The sequence below is a fragment of the Dama dama genome, chromosome 19 (assembly GCF_033118175.1).
Source record: "Dama dama isolate Ldn47 chromosome 19, ASM3311817v1, whole genome shotgun sequence".
Taxonomy (NCBI): domain Eukaryota; kingdom Metazoa; phylum Chordata; class Mammalia; order Artiodactyla; family Cervidae; genus Dama; species Dama dama.
In genome coordinates, this window is record NC_083699.1 from 91,224,372 (window position 1) to 91,241,894 (window position 17,523).

The 17,523-nt window shown below is 36.8% G+C and overlaps 1 protein-coding gene across 7 annotated transcripts in view; it reads left to right on the forward strand.

Annotated features, from left to right (window-relative positions):
* The first annotated feature begins 3,532 nt into the window (after window positions 1-3,532).
* The window catches only part of TRPC1 (transient receptor potential cation channel subfamily C member 1), a 60,094-nt gene continuing 46,103 nt past the window's right edge, over window positions 3,533-17,523 (forward strand). For 2 of the 7 annotated variants that reach the window (XM_061167784.1, XM_061167785.1), the window contains exon 1: window positions 3,753-3,924. In XM_061167784.1, the coding sequence (XP_061023767.1) occupies window positions 3,892-3,924 (33 nt within the window). In that variant the 5' untranslated portion in view covers window positions 3,753-3,891. Of the gene's footprint in view, window positions 3,925-9,657; window positions 14,665-17,523 lie in introns of those variants that run through there. The other 5 variants (XM_061167780.1, XM_061167781.1, XM_061167782.1 and 2 more) reach the window with 5 other exon arrangements.

The window sequence follows — 17,523 nt, forward strand, 5'->3', positions numbered from 1 at the left end:
TTTAAAAGAAAGTAACACAGAGCTAATAATCAGCATATTTTCACATTTTCCCAGTTTCCTTCAAATTGGCAATGTTTGATAAATACTTATGTCACTTGGGAGTAGCGATGCTTCAGATGTATTTTTGTCTGAATTTTTGGCAACAACTGATTCTGCTCCTAACAACTGAATCCAGAAGTCTAGTTCCTTCATCTTCCACCATTTGCGCCAGTGAGCAGTACTACAAAAAATGCTGTCATTCTATCTCACTGTCAATGAGTAGTCTAAATCCCCCATCTACCATGTATGAAATAATACATGTTGGTAAGACGTTGGCAAGAGTGAGACTACTCATCTGTTTAGAATAGCAATTTTTTTGAATGAGATCATCAACAGGTGGGACTTTGAAATATATTCTCCTATAAAAGAAAAAAGATTTCCTTTCCTAATTTTATAGTTTGATGATGATTGTCTTATATGAAGATGTGTTCTTGCTCTTTTGTGAGATTATTTAAATCATTTTTCCCCTTTTGATTTTTTTTCCACCATATTTGCTAAGTTCTCTAATTTACATGAAATTTGGCACTTTAGAGTGTTCTTTTTCTCGCAAAAAATTTAATAAAATTCCGTGTATGTACAAATGTGTCAGTATTTATTTCATTTAAAGAAAAATACATAACTTTGAAAATTAATCTCACAGACTTATTTTCCAGAAAAGATTTTGTCATAAATGGGTGTTGAATTTTGCCAGAAGCTTTTTCTGCATCTACTGAGATGATCATATGGTTTTTATCTTTCAGTTTGTTGATATGGTGCATCACATTGATTGATTTGCATATACTGAAGAATCCTTGCATCCCTGGGATATATCCCACTTGATCTTGGGGTATGATCCCTTTAAATTAAAAAAAAAAAAGAACAATCCCTATGTTTGAGTAAAACAAACAAAATATATTATTTTGGGAGGAGCAAAGGTGGTTCTATGATTCTTTAGTAGGAAGAATTTTTGGAAAGATCAACTGCATGATTACTACAAATTTAGTTTGTAATGAAATAACGAGTTAATTAACTCATTAAAATAAATTTATCTATTATGATCCAGGTATAATGCTAGACACTTGAGATTCAACTGAGAAAAATATAGACAAAAGTTTCCTGGCCTCATGAATCTTATTTCCTAGTGGAGAAAGATGGTAAACAATAAGAGTTGCAGATGGTGATAAATGCAATAAGAGAAATAAAACAGGGTAATGTGATACAGACTTCGGAACTGGGGTAAAGATGATTTTAGTTTGGTAGGTCAGGAAAGGTGCCTCTAGCATTGTGATATTCAGGCTGAGATATGAATGAGGAGAAGTCAGATGATACCTATTCAATAGAAGGAACAAGTGCAAGGCTCTGAGGCAGGAAGGGTCTTGCAGGCATTTTAGGAAAAGAAATATGTAAATGTGGCCTAAGAATAGTGAGGGAGAAGAAGAGAGTTTGGAGATGAAGATAGGGCCTGTTACTTATAGAACTAGATCTGAACCTGGATTTTCTCTCCAACGGGAGTTGTAATGGCTCTTCTCTTTGGTACCTGAGGTTCTGAGTTACTTTAAGTAATGTGCTGCTTTTGAATCTTGCATGTCATTATTCATTATAATTCTATCACTGATTTCATATCAAAGATGAAAAATATATAGAGGATCCTAAAATACCCCAATTTATGCTGGATAAAAATGAACACGAGAAACAAGGGAATCTTTTGCATCTGGGATGATTCAAAAAAAGACATCTGAAAATACAGGTGCAACACTAGCTTACTTTGAAGGAGGAAAAACCCTCTAATTGTTTAGAATGTTTCCTAAGACAGCTCCTAAAGTACACTGGAATTCCCCTGAATCTAAGAAATCAGTCCAGCCCCTGAGGGAATCCTATGGATAAGAAATCATCTAAACCCAGAAGCTTGAAAAAACTACTGATTATAGTTCTGAGCCACCTGAATTTTTACCGTTAAACACTCTGGAACTTTTGGATGGGTCAGGGTTAGAGTTGTTCGGCTACTGAGAAAAAATATTTTACTGAACTACAAAGAGTGTGTAAGCACACACACATGTAAACAAATATGTACCACTGTGTTCACTGGCCAGATTTATTATGAGCAATTTTGACAGTCCACCAGATACACAAACTTAGAACTGTGTTAAACATTAGAGAAGGGCAGATTTATGATCTACTAGGGATAAGAGAGGAAAAGCTAACATGATTCAGTAGATAACTATTTTGAGGTAAACAGATGAAAATGTTTGGAAAGATGGGCAGTCTAGTCTACTAAAGATCTCAGAGATGATGGAAACAGGACTTTGCATACCGAGGAAGATATATTTAGGAAATTTGGGAGTTAGTGTTGGCAGGACAGGGATGGAGCAAGTCAACCTGAAAAGAACAGGAAGTATTTCTCTCGAATATAAGATACTCAAGTAAATTTATATATTGCCTTAAAAACCCAAGCACTAAGGGCACAATTTAGATTTTTGCACAGTTGGCTGTGGAAAGCGATGAAAACGATTCGGGATACAATTTTCAGCCCCCGTCCCCCAGTTCTTAAAGGTGAAAAAATATGCTTTAAATCAAGCTTAATTTTTCAAAAAAAAATATTCAAGGAAGCAGCACTTACTGCATTCAGTTAGCTTTTGCTTACATAACACTCATCCTCTCAAATCTGAGTTATAATAGTAAATGTGAAGATGAACAAGAAACCACTGGAAGGACTGTGACGTAGATAGATCCTAATGATGTGCTTATCCAATGGTTACAGGCAAATAAGTGTATGACACCAGAAATGTTATGCAAATTTTATATCACAAACTAGTTTTTAAAAAAGTACAGGTTTAGAAACGAGGGTAGCTAGCCCAGTATACTTGCACACAAACAGGTTAGTGACGTGGCAAGGGTCCTGTCCTTTTTGCTTTAGCCAGAGGACAAAGGAATATGCAATATATTCGACAATTACACTGGGGGTTTCGACTCAGCGTTAAGTCGTCAGAGGCTCAACAAACCACCCCGCCACATGTTTACATGTATGCACCCAGAGACCGCGAGGGAAATTACCTGAGACTTGCAGCCCGGGTGTCGAGAGGGTGCACCCAACCGTTCTCCTTTTCCTGGGCTGCAAGGATGCTTTCCAGCGGGCAGCGCAAGGGGTAGAGGGCGGGGTGTTCGCAGACCCCGCCTCCGTCGCAGGCCCCACCCACCGCCGAGCCCACTCAGTCGTCGTCGCTAGCGCCGAGCGGAAGATGACGTGAGGAGAGCCGCGAACATCTCCCTTGGCCCTGCTCGGCCGGTGGTTCCCAGGGCCCTGGAGCCCGGCGCGTGTAGAATCTCCTCTTGGAGCTCCTCTCCCACCGGTTTTCGTCGTCCTCTCTGGCCGGGCCGCCCTCCGCGCGGCCCTTGCGGCTCCTGGCACGGCCCCGCGCTCGGCTGCCGCCCTGGCGCGCGCCACCCTGTCGTCCCCGGACGGGCGCGGACCCGCTCGGCCTGGGCGCCGGCGGCTGGGGAGGGGGCGCTGGCCCCGGGGCCGCGCATGCGCTGCCACCAGTCTGGGGCTGTCAGTGGAAGGCGAGTGCTGGCTCCGTGGGGAGGCGACGCCCTTCGGGGCCAACGGGCCTCGAGCCGAGGCGGCCGTGGGAACGACTCATCCCTTTTCCGGCCGGGGGGCGGGGCTGGGCTCGGGCTCGGGGCTGGCGGGGGCCCCGCCCCCGTCCCCTGGCCTGCCCCCTTCCTGGGCCGCGATGATGGCGGCCCTGTACCCGAGCACGGACCTCTCGGGCGCCTCCTCCTCCTCCCTGCCTTCCTCCCCATCCTCCTCTTCGTCGCCAGACGAGGTGATGGCGCTGAAGGATGTGCGGGAGGTGAAGGAGGAGAACACCCTGAATGAGAAGCTTTTCTTGCTGGCGTGCGACAAGGGTGAGAGCGAGGCCCCTCTCTCCGCTTTTGGATGCCCCTGCCCTCCACACTCCTCATCCTCTTCCCGGCCTCAACTTGGGGCATTCCCTCTGGCTCTGCCGCCGAGCGTCTGTTCCCCCCGCGCCCGCTGCATCACCGGGGCCGCCGGGCACCGCGTCTGCCTCGCGTGTGCGGAGCTGAAGGGCGGCAGCAGCCGTGGGTGCCGCCCTGGGAGCCCCGCGCCCCTCTGCGCTCGGTCTCCTTTCGTAGGGTCCGGAGTTCAGGTAGCGCCGTGGGAGCCGAGACGCTGCTAGGGTTTCAGCCTCACCTCCGCTGCTGCCCACCTGAGTCTCCTGATCTCCCCTTTGGGGTGTCAGTTCTTTCTGGAAGCCCAGAGGTTTTGTCCAGTTTGGGACTTTTCGGTCCTAAAATCCCATGCTTGGTGTTTCTCTTGCTTATGGGCTTTCAGTTGTTTTTTTGTTTTCTTTTCTTTTTTTTTAAAACGTTACTTGTATTATTTAACTCCAGCCACCCAGAGTTCTGTGATTGTTGGGTGGGATTAGGCATATTAGTATCCTAGGTGGACATAAAGACAGGATTTTACCGAAAATTCTAAGTTCCAAAGTTTCTCCACATTTACGGAAACAGCTTTGTTCATGCGTTTTTATTGGAGAGAAAGGTTTATTGCTCCTCATTCTTTTTCGGGAAATACAGGTAGTACAAAATAATTCGGGATTGTAAAAGAATCGGACAGGATTTCGCGACTAAACAACGACAAACAAAATAATTACAGGGCAAAAATGTGGAATATATTTAATGTGTTTCTTTTTTTTTTTTTTAATTTGGAAATCGATCACTTTTATGGCCATAATAAAGTCTCTTCACTTAAGCATTCATCTATTGATGAATATAATAAAAAGAATGGGAAATTGATTGCCCGAAGACTGCTTTTATTTCCTACATGTAAAAAAGCGTTCTAACTTCTCGAAATTTATTCAGCTTGGCTTCCAATGGCCATGCTTACTTAGGAAAAATGTTTAGGATCATGCAAACTTCCAAAACATAAACCCAAAGGGCAGCTTACACTGTGAAAAGATTACAGAGGATTTTTTTGTCTCTTTTTTTTTTAAATAAATGACAGCCTCCTTAACTGCTGCTACTGCTTTTGAGATAGGATTTTATTTACACTACTTTTAGAAAACTAAGTATAAGCGAAGTCTACCTGTGTCCATTGTGAGTAACTTTTATGATCTTATGTAATAGTATTAAGTTATATGATGAAAGCATATGTGGAAGTCCACCATGGACACAGTTTGGAGTAGTCTTGAAAATGTAAGGAAACGTATAACCTCATAAATATCACTTGTCTGTGGATTATGTAAAATTTTTAGTATTTCTGGAGTGGATAGTCTGAATTCTCTTCCTTTGAAATTTCTCTGAGAGGGGGGAAAAAAAAACTCGGAGTGAGGGGTGGAGAACAGATTGTGTTATACTAGAATGACTAAGTGGCTGCTGCTGCTTTCTACCCAGCTTACTGAGCAATGGTTATTTTAAAGCAAACAGTATTATGTCAAGAGAGGCAATTTAATATTCTTGTCAAACTGAGGACAGAGGAATGTCATAATGGAACACAGCTTGAGTAAATACTTGTATGGTGTGTATATTTAGGATTATTGCATGACATACCTCAAAGGAGTTTTAATGTATGATAGCTTTGTAGCCTATCCAGTCGTGCCAGTTGAAATAGCCTTGGTATTCTTTGTTAGTTTCCTTTTTATAACATCAGTAAGATCCTTGGAGAGATTTGGCTTTTGGAGGTAGGGTGAAAAGTAAATATGCTTTTTCTCTCCCATATAGATTAAAACAATGTTTAACAAGTGAAATAGGTATTTTTTGTTTCAGGTATGTTGAAATGAATTCTTGGGTTAGATATTGAAAAATGGCTTATTTCTTACATGTACTTATGATATACATTTATGCTAAAAAATAAATTTTAGTGATAGCAGGGTTTTTTTTTTGTTTATATTCACTAATATTGTTAAACCTTTTTCAGTGTTACCCAAACCAAATCTAAAAGTGAAAAATTTCCTAAAGTGGCTATAGTTTCCACTATTACTTTGTACTTTCATCAAACCAAATGGCACACATTTACTGAGACAGCTTTCTGGGTGGAGTCATATGCTTTTCATAGATGATTTCATTTAATCCTCACAACCTCATGAGCCAGATACGTTGTTATCCCCCATTTTACAAATGAGGAAAATGAGGCTTAGCAAAACTTTATAGTTACTTTGCCCAAGGTTACATTAGCTAGGAAGTAGTAGAACTAGGATCTATTTTGAGTCTATACTCTTTAAAAAACTACTGAGTTTTATTGATCTAGTTGTAGTTGAATGAATGAAAATCATTTGTGTTAGAAAAGACACATCCATATTTGGAACTTACTGGTTGGAAGTTACACTTGCTCTCAATGTCTCTTATTAACTGAGATTTCCATGGATTATACTTGTCCAGTAAAAGTGAAAAAGGATGAGAGCAAATTTGCTCTAGATTATCTGTGTTTCTCATCCTCTTTCATTTAGCAGTTTTTCTCTATATGTGTAAAATGTTCATAATGTATTCCACTTGAGAATTCCTAAAGCAGAAATTGTGAAGATGCGGTGGTATGTGTTTGTTAGTAGATGGGTGGCTCTTTGAAAGTTATGTACAGTTTGAGGAGTAAAGGAAAAAAATAGGAAATAAAAATGATTTTATAGTGTATATAGCTGACTTTTATGTAAATTAGTTCTATAGACCTAGGCAAGTGCTGACCCAGGTAGTGGCCACTTAATAATGACTGTTGGTGATCTTGAAAGTGTGTCAGAATCATCTTAAAGGTAACATTGGTTCTTTTCTTTCTGAAAAATTTAGAAGAAAAAGTAAATAGAAGATTTCTGTGCCCGTTTTGTAAAGTTAAGTCTGTCCCAACCACCTAGTAAAATTCTGAGTACGCATGTTCTTTTTAGACATAGAATGCTGCAATTCAGAGGTAAAAGTTAATTGAAATAAGAGCCTCTATACATGTGTTGTTATATGAAGTATTAAGCAGTGATTCTTACCACCCATTGTCTTTTTCCTTTCTCATTGAAAGTTAAGTGTGGTAATGAGCCACTTTTATTTGTGGGAGACAGTGGTCTACTTCAGGCCTTTGGGCTGGAGAAAAGATTAATACCTTTATTTAGGGAGCACCTAAGCTACGTATGCTCTTTGAAAGTAACTTGAGTAGATGGTAGCTTTAATATAAATCCTTTAATTTGCTGATGATCGGTCATCAGTTCTTGTGCAGAAAAAGAAAATGATGAAAGGACTCAGTCTGGATTCAGTCCCTGTCAGCTTTTCATGAAGAGCGTTTTCTGGAAATTCGATTTGCAATTAATGTCAGGAGGCCCTTGAATTTCAGCATTCAGGAGTCAGGGGAGGGATGGAAACAATCGAATTTCACCCTTATTCTTGGGCTTAATCTTAATAGTCTAGAGTCTTGTGTCACCTTTGTGGTATGATTTGTTGCATTGTATGGAGCATGCTTTGATGCCTGGATCCCACTTAAATTTTTCTTGCCTTTGTTTCAGCATGCTTTTAAAATGGGTAACATTTCCAGGAAAGGTGATGTCAAGCTGCTGTTTTAATAGCACTTTTACTTAATGTATTTAGTGGGACTTTTAAAGAAGCTGTTTGAAAAGAGACTTTGAAGTGTTTGGGGTTGGAGAGGATGGCAGTGGGAAGAAAAAGTGTGGAGTACTGGTAAAACTGCCGAGAAGTTTTATGTTGACAAGGGACACCTAATGCAAAGAGGTATGTGATGTGACGGGAGAAGACTTTGCAGCAAGGAGAGGTAAAGAGGGTACTATAGACACAATTCTACAAACATTTCACAAATTATCATTAGTGTAAGTATTTGGACAAGAGAGTTTTTTAAATCACCAGTTATTTTAACAAAAAAGACTCTTAAATCACCAAGATCTTGTGGAGAGTATGTAACAGACTAATCATTGAGCAGCTAGCTGCTTCTCAGTTCTGTACTGCTGGTATTTCTTTGTAGTGATTCCACAAGTGTTTCTTTATTTCATTTTTAATTCGCTGCTCTTTTCTACAGTTCATCATCTGAATGTATAACATTTATCAAGCTAATTTTGTTAAGGCACTGTAAAGGTGCTTTATCAAGAAATAACTGACTACATCCCTATCTTTTTAGTAGTTTCCTGTGTAATGAAGATGCTCTCTTGTGAGGAGCAGTAAGGAAAAAAAAATATGTTTGGGCCTAATAAATCTGTCTGAAGGGAAGAAACAAATGCTCAATTTAACTACATGGCCTATTTGTGATTTGGAAGATGGGATATTCTTAGTATACAGTCAGTCTTTTATCTGTGAAGTTAAATGTAACCCAAGCCAAACCCCTTTACCTAGTATATTATAAACTTTGGGGAGGATACTAAAAGATTAGGTTTTGTTGCATGGATATTGTTGCAACCTAGAAATAATTCCTCTTCTTCCCTGCTTCCAGTATTGTAAATATCTTCCTTATAACTGACTTCACCAGATATATTGATACTAAGAAGTTTAAATTCTAGGATTAGTAATTTAATATGCAGTGAGTTCAAAAGCTGTCACTAAGAGGTGATTAAGTAGTGACTTTTAAAGACATAAATTATCAGGACTAATATGTGGTATTATCCAATACCATGTCCTATAGTTGTGAAATTCAGTGGAATTTCTTTGGATGCCCTAACTTTGTGACCTATAAAATGGTGATCAGCACTCTTATTAATAGCTTCTGTTAAAGAAAAGCAAACTCATGTTTGTTTTTTGGTCATATTTGCTTCATTACTAATCCTTTTATATTTTTGTAGCTTCATTTATATTGATCATTAGTGTACTTTTTCAGTTCTATAAATATGTATAATTTAAATGTATGTGAGATTAAATTTAAGCAACACAGTAAATCATTTATGAAACTGTAATACTGCATACCTGATACTAACCAAAGTTTTATAGTACTTGTAACATCACTGTGAATTGCATCTCAAATCATATTCCAGACTGTAGTTACAAAGTAAACATTGCTTCTAATAGATTCAAGAATATATTAGCAGTTTTAAATTTATAAACTAATTTCCTCTAAAAAAAATAACCATTACCTTCTACACTATTAATATAATATTTTCCTGAAGCATTTCAGCTTTGCTCTTTTGTCAGGTGATATTCATTATCATTAACTGTCTTCATTAACAGATATAAATGACTAAGAAATTACAGTAATAATTGTCTTTTTACAAAAATATTCTGAGTACTATGGACAGTTCAGTATACCATGCTTCTGTACCTAATTTTGAAGATTTCATTCACAGCAATGTGAATGGAAATACATTAGGGGTCTATCATAAATATTGGCTTTTGCAAGTTTGGTAAAGTTACATTTTTAAATCATTTTCACTCTAAAAGTCTTACATGTAGTTTTTTTTTTTTTTTTTTTTTTTTTTAAGAATTTGGTTCAAACTAATTTGAAGTTTGCTATGGAGTTAACATTTTAATCAGTATTGTTACTACTTACATTTCTAGAGCCAACAATTGGATTTGATCATGGCACTGTGTTTTTTATCTCATTATTCTTTTTCCTCTTAATAAATAAAATTTGTTTTAAGCATCGTTAGTAATAGTTCAACTAGAATGTTAAACGTGCCATAGTCAAAAAGTTATAGAAACTTGGTTTGAAAAACAGATTTTTTTGACAGATATATCATCCCATACTTTATAACTAACTGAAAATTTGGTTACTATAAAATTAAACTGACCAACATGAGTGCTCCCATTTCAGTGATGTTGAAATTTACCATCATATGCCAGAAAATAAAATGAGATGCCACCAGTTATTCATTAATACCATAAAATTCCTCCACTTTCTAGTTGAAAGTGAAAGTGAAGTCACTCAGTTGCGTCAGACTCTTTGCGACCCCATGGACTGTATGTAGCCTACCAGGCTCCTCTGTCCATAGGATTTTCCAGGCAAGAGTACTGGAGTGGATTGCCATTTCCTCTTCCAGGAGATCTTCCCAACCTAGGGATCAAACCCAGGTCGCCCACATTGTAGGCAAACGTTTTACCATCTGAGCCACCAGGGAAGTCCTCAAGTTGGCCAGGGTGAATATATCAAGTTGGTCAGAGAAAATTTGTTGCTAAGGATCTGTGGAATTACCCTGGTATTTTTATATATGATTTCATTTTTTAAAATTGTTGGTTAGGACTTGCTGCATTGATTTCGTGACGGCAAATTGGTTGCAAACTGCGGTTTGGAAAACTCTGGTATAGAAAGATCATAGTGGGTGAGAGGGAGAGTGGCTCCTAGGTAAATTCAGAATGGTACTAAGCCCATAGGGCTTAGTAAGCCACAGTAAAGATGATAGAATTTACTAAAGTGTGATTAAAAGTCTTGAGGATTAAAACCTGATTTTCATATGATCACTCTGGCTGCTGGGTGGAGAGTGGATTGAAGGGCTGATGCCAGGGTAGAGGTGGGCCCACAGGCCAAATCCACCCGCCACCTGTCTCTGTAAAGCCTGTGAGCAAAGAATGGTTTTTACATACATTTCAAATGGTCAGGAATAAATCAAAAGAATAATAATATTTCATAATGTGAAGGTTATATGGAATTTAAACTTGAGTGTCCATAAATGAAGTTTTATTAGAACACATGGAAGCTCATTGTGTACATATGGTCTATGGCCACTTTTGTGCAACAAGAGCAGAGTTGAGTACTTAGAATGAGGATAGTATGGCCCACAAAGCCGAAATACTTACTATATGGCCCTTTAGAGAAAAAGTTTGTTGACCCCTGTGGTAGAGTTTAGGCAGCCATATCAGTCCAGGAGAGAGATGATGGTGTCTTGGACTGAGGGTAGTAGTGTATGTACATGGATACAAGTAGATTAGTGTGGGAGGCATTTTGGAGAAGGGACTGAGAAGTTTTGCCATTGAGTTTGTTTACTGGTGGAATTGATTGAAAGTTTCTTTTTCCTTCACTGAATAAAGACAACCATCTAGCCAAAAAAGTAAATGGATCATGTTGCATTTCCTTCTGTATGTGGTATTCGAAAAGATGTATGTAACTTTCAAAAGCAACTTCAGTGTAAAATGAAAAACAATGTTATGTTTGCCTGACCCATAAGACTTGTAATCCTTCTCTATAACTAGCTTCTTGCTATGTATTTTAAATTTACTAACCTCTTCTTACATATACACTCCTTATAAATATTAAGACTCTTCTGGGCTTTCTGAATACAGTACATTGTTTTAAATGGCTTGAAAATTTAAACTTAGGTAGAATGCTTAGGAACCACTCTAGGTCTCCTGTTGGTTCTGTGACTATAGTTTGTGGTTGTTCTTTTGCATGAGTTTGTCAGCTGTGGCAGGGTGGAAATTTTAATAAAGTTTTTATTATAAATTTTATTTATATTTTCCTTGTATAGCCCCTGACTGTAGTGGAAATAGTCTTTGAAACCATAAATCCGTAGAATCTGAATTTGCAATACAAATTACTTTTTAAGCAGTAATTCAAACTTTTAAATGTGTAGCAGTTGTTTTTGACCATTTATTATACATGAAATTTATAAAATTATGTAAGAATTATATTTATATAGTTCTTTATACCTTACTGTCTCTAACAGTATGGCTGACTAAATAATCTGAAGACCCTTCTGTTTCAAATCACCTAGAAATTTTAGGTAAAATATAGCAAACATCCATTTAAATGAACAACTGAGCTTTCAAGAGAGTAAGGAAAACAAATTCAAACATAAAGAAAAGACTGAAAAACAGAGGAGTGTGTAAGCTGACATTTGACTGCTCTATGGGTGGGAGCAAGAGTTAATGGTCTGGGCATTGTTGGGATTAGAATTTTAATGCCCACGTGGAAATAAGTTACAGAGCTTTGAGTTTGTACAAAGTGGAGAGTTGGAACAGCATGCAAGCATGAAACCAGGATCCTTAAAGGACTGTATACTTCCAGCAAAGGGGTAGATGAGGAAAAGGACCCATCCATCAGCAAAGGGAGACTACAAAGAAGCTTTTAAATAAGGTTTCCCTAAGAATTTGTAACTATGTTCCTGCCTCTTGTTGGCTTGGAATTTAAATTAATATTAACTTCTTGTTCTGGGAAAACCTAAACTGAGAAATTAATATAAAAAAAGATTCATAGTGTAGCAAAACCTCTGAGTTATTTGGAAGAAGCAAACACATACATCCTTGGTGGGGCAAGCTTTCAAACTAGGCTGCCTAGTTTCCCAAAGTTAAACTGCATGAAGTTGAGTTTGCAATACCCAATTGAAAATTTCATTATCACAAGTGGTGCAATGAATAGGGTTAAATCCATAAGGCCCTCAGATAATTATTGTGTTTTGTTGTTATTTAGACACTTTAAGTCATGTGACTCTTTTGCAACCCTTGGACTATAGCCTGCCAGGCTCCTCTGTCCATCAGATTTTCCAGGCAAGAATACTGGAATAGGTTGCCATTTCCTTCTCCAGGGGATCTTCCTGACCCAGGGATCGAACCCATGTCTCCTGTATTGGCAAGGGATTTCTTTATCACTGAGCCACCAGGGAAGCCCAGTTGTCATATGGAGACCATAAGATAAGTGTTTAAATGACAAAAAGCTTAAAATAATGAAATGAAAACATAAGAAAGTAGATCAAAAGATTTGGAAAGGAATCCAATAAAGCTTAGAGAAATAAAAAATATAGTCATCAAAAAAAAAAATGGAGTAATCAGCAGAAACAGTTAAAGGAGGAATAAATGACTTAAGAGAAATGTGAAGAATTTATCCTGAAGCAGAAAAGAGAGGAAGAAAGAAGAAAAATATACCTTTAGAGACATAGAATTTGGAATGGGATGATCTAACATAATACCTAAAGAAGTTCCAATAGGAGAAAAAGTAATATGGAAATGAAGCAATATTTCAAGAGAAAACGGCTGAAAATATTGCATATTAATGAAGGGCAGAGTCAGCTTAAGAAGTGAGTCCCAAGGATAAACGAAAACACTGTTCCTCACCTAGGCACATCATGAAATCAAAATTGAGCCAGAGTTTTTGTGGGTAGTATTCTCCTACAACTAAGACACTGAAATAAATTCAGGTTTTAAAGTTATTTTCTAGGATTAGTGATAAATTTTCACTGATCTGTCTGCATGTTCACTGTTGGTTCAACTTGTGATTCAGAACTTCACTTTGTGAAGTGTTTGCTAAGTTTTTGCCATGGAGCGTTAGTATTTAAATATAAATTAATAGTGCTTTGAGGAAATAATTTCTTTTTCTGACCAGTTTTCTTGAGGGAAATAAGGAATACACCATCAAGAAAACTACCATTCAGCACCTTCCAAAAATGAGGACTTAAAAGTCACTGATTAAAAATAATAGTGTAATTTGAAATGTTAACAACAACAAAAAATCTGTTACCTTTCTTTGTTATTCAGTCAGTCCAGTTTTAGAATTTCTCTTTCTGTATCATGAAATCATTCATTTCTTTTTCCTTCTGGTTTCCACTCTGATTGTTCTCTTCCTGTTTCTTATTCATAGACTGCCAAGGAACAGCTATATTTGCAAGTCACTTTAAATGGTTTATTCATCTTATGTTTAAAAAGCAAGATGAAATAAAGGAAAACCCACTTAGCTTTTTTCCTCCATTTAATTAGCATTTCTCTTTTGATTTTTTCCCCTTTTACTTACTGCACCAGCTGGTTAGCAGACAAGTATAGTGGGCCCTCTGTGAAAATGATTACTCCGTAATTATTCTCATTTTCCCCCATTCATTAGCTGTTTTGATGTGGGGCAGAGTGAGGCAGAAGCTAATCTGCATAATCCTGACAGGTCAGATTTCATTTTGAAATAGTCTGACGTTGGCCTCTACGAGCATTAATCATAGTCCTGCTTTAGAGTTCTGTGAGCTGAATATCCCATCATTTAATCTAAACAGCTTCATTAATGAGATGTGTGTGTGTGTGTGTGTGTGTGTTGGTAGAGTGGGGAGGAGACTAGGAATTTTGGGCATCTTTCCCTCTTACTGTGCATACCCACGAGCATATATACATTCACACTGCTTTTCCAAAGTGTATTTTCCCCTGTAAAAACCTCTTCATAACAGCCTCCATTTATTACTAGATCTTGTTTTTAACCATTTAACAATTAAATTTGTGTATGTATTTGAGATATAAAACATAAATCCTTTCTATCTTATTTCTCTAGCACTCAGTCTGTACTTTTAGACATTGTTTATTACTTTAAATATCTTCTAAAAGTTTTTCTCCTTATCAATCAGTTTTGAATTTTAAACAACTTATATTTTAAACTGTACATTTAAAATTTTTCTATTTTTTCTATTTGTTACTGATGTACATATCTTTTTTAAATCAGGGTATAAGTTTTCAGCAAGGAAATGTTCACATTTTCTTTGCGCAGTTCCATATACAAAAATGAGTTTAGGTGTTTTAATCTTTTAAATCATCAAGCTAAGTTTTCTTTATAGTTGTTCTTATTTAATGTGTTATGGATATTAAATTATGTTTGTGTATTGTTATTTAGGTGACTATTATATGGTTAAAAAGATTTTGGAGGAAAACAGTTCAGGTGACTTGAACATAAATTGCGTAGATGTGCTTGGGAGAAATGCTGTTACCATAACTATTGAAAACGAAAACTTGGATATACTGCAGCTTCTTTTGGACTACGGTTGTCAGGTACAAGGCTAGATAATTTTATCCAGTAGCTTTTAAGTACTGTTAGATATGCCATGTTCTGTCCTTTCTCTCTAGTTTTCTTCCTCCCTCCCTTCCTTCCTTCCTTTTTTTCCTTCTTCCTTTCTGTTTTTCTTCTCTCTTTCACCTTTTGTTTTGAGCTACTAAAAATTTAAAAACAAACCAAAAAAAGCCTTTTTAAAAAATATAATATTTTGACTTGATTTTTTTCCCCAATTTTCACTCCTCCTCATCTTATATGTTCTAAAACATCCAACAGAGGTAAATTATTATGACTTATTAAAGATGACTTTGTTTTTATTACTTATATTGTTACTATCTATCTTACATATCTAAAAATAGTACAAGTGTTCTGGAAGTGTCAGGGGAACAGGTATTTCTGTGGCCCGTATAACTTACAAGCATAAGAACAAAGTACTTCTCACATACAAAGCAATTTTCAATTTGACGTTGATTTTCTCCTAAGTTTAATTAAATTTTTCTTTTTGTCTGAAATTTAGTGTTTACTTATAACTAAATGTGAATGAAATCTTTTAAATTGGGAAATATTGAGCTTTCTTGCTTGTCTTCATATCAGTTCAGGTAAAAAAGTAGGCATGTGTATCTTGAAAGAATTTAGTTCAGAGATGTGAGGGAAATTTAATGTTATTTTCCTTCGTTTTTGTTTTGCTTCTCATGGGACTTTGCATTTGAATTCTGGCTCTTTTTTCCTTTCAGATAGTTTGAGCATTTGCTGTATTGTAGCTTTAAATTAATGAGCCTTTTTAAAGGGTGATATCAGGAAATACTCATAGATTTTTAAAAAATAAATAGGTTAGTCCTATATACATTTCTATTATAAATATTATACATATATATGTATTATAACATCTGGTATCATCTCTGTATATACATATTTAAGTAGAAAAAAATTGCTTTTCCAGAAATTTCATTTATCCAGAATACCACCAAGAACCAGAAAGTAAGTAAAAAGTACCCCTGAGCAGCCAGATTAGATGTGATGAGGTTTCCCATTTATGAACTTTATCTGGAATCTTCTCTCAAAGTCTATTTTTTCTCATTTTAGATTACACTTTTAACAAACTTACTTAGTTTTCTAATCCATAGAGAATTATGGGAGCAACAGAAGAGGCATGAGGCTACAGTGGAACAGAGTTAGGCACAGTACCTCTGACTCTATTTAAGGAGATCAACAGCCTTACATACCTGATAATCTCTAAGGGAACTGTATGTTCGAGTGGTAATTAATGTTTATAACAGTAGCCCAGAGTCAGTAAGGGAAAATTAAATTACATTCAGTATATATCGCTTGAGAAGAAAGAGGAATATATATAGTACTTTTGAAAGCAGAAAAATTCTGTCAAAATTGTTTAAATTTTAAAGTTAAATACTTAAAAGCATAAGCTTCAGTTACCTAGAAAATAAGGTTACAAGGAAAGTCTCTGATGATTCCATATACAAGAGGTATTATGGTACAATAATCATTTTCTTTTTATATATAAGTCTGTATATACAATTTCTGTAATCTACATGGTTCTTTCAGATACCTGAACATATCTGAACGTCATAGCCAGCCTATAGAGATGTTATATTTTTTAGAGCAGAAAACTGAGGCTCACAGACTGTAATGTATTGCCCAAAGTTCTAAAATAAATAAGGGCAAAGCTAAGATTTGAACCAAATCTTTTGTCTGCAAATCCCATGCTCTTTCTAGTTCACCGTGTCCTGTCCTGGGTTACCTGTGTCTTATTTCTCAGTCAACAAATGTCTGAAACCTTTGATTGGGTGTCATTGTGGAAATGAATAAGTAAAACGTGAGTTCTGTACAAAAGTATGTTAAAACAAATTGAACAATGAATTTTAAATCAATTAAATAATAGAAAAGTGTATTTCATGTGTACTGAGTGGTAATGATAATTGATCCTTGTATATTGCTTAGGGGTTATAAATTGCTTTCATGTATTTTATCTTGTGTCATACTAGTGACTCTCAACTGGACAATTTTGTCCCTCAGGGACATTTGGCAATATCTGGGAACATTTTTGCTTTTGCAGTTAAGGGTTGGGTTTGTACCTGGCCTCTGGTGGGTAGAAGGTAACGATGCTGTTAATGATCCTATGGTGAACAGGACAGCCCCTCAACAAAGATTGATCTGGTCCAAAATGTCAGTAGTGCCACTATTGAGAAACCCTATTTTATTCTTAAACTTTAGTGGTTTACCATAAGTGTTTTGGAAACATAGGAAAGAGAAGATCACTGGATTGGCACTATCAAGAAAGCTTTCATGGAAGTGTCAATTGAGCTCAAGCCTTGAAATATTAATAATTGCAAATATAGTCACAATCCCTACAAAAGCCCTATGAGTTGGGTACTACTATCATCCTTGTTTTATAGAGGTGGAAACCGAGGTACAGAAAGCTTCAGTAACATGTGCAAACTTATTCCATAAATGCCAGATCTGGAATTTGAACTCAGGTTCTGACTGCCAGAGTCCATGCTTTTACACTATTACCTAAAACTACTGTAAAAAATATGTATTTAATACATAGGAGGGGAACAGGATATAGAGAAGGATATAAACAGTGTTCAGTGTATGTTCTTGAGACAGTGAATTGACTTAGTCTTTTTGAACAAGATATTTGGGTTGGATGGTAGTGGAAATATCTGGAAAAATAACTAAAACAAAACTGATGAAAAGGGCTTGAATGCTGGTCTAAGGAATTTGGGTTTTATGTGATAAATAATGGGATCATTACAAGATTTTTGGGAAAGGATGTGATGTATACAGTGATATTTTAGGAAAACTAATCTAGTGGCTGTGTTCAGTATAGATTAAAAAAA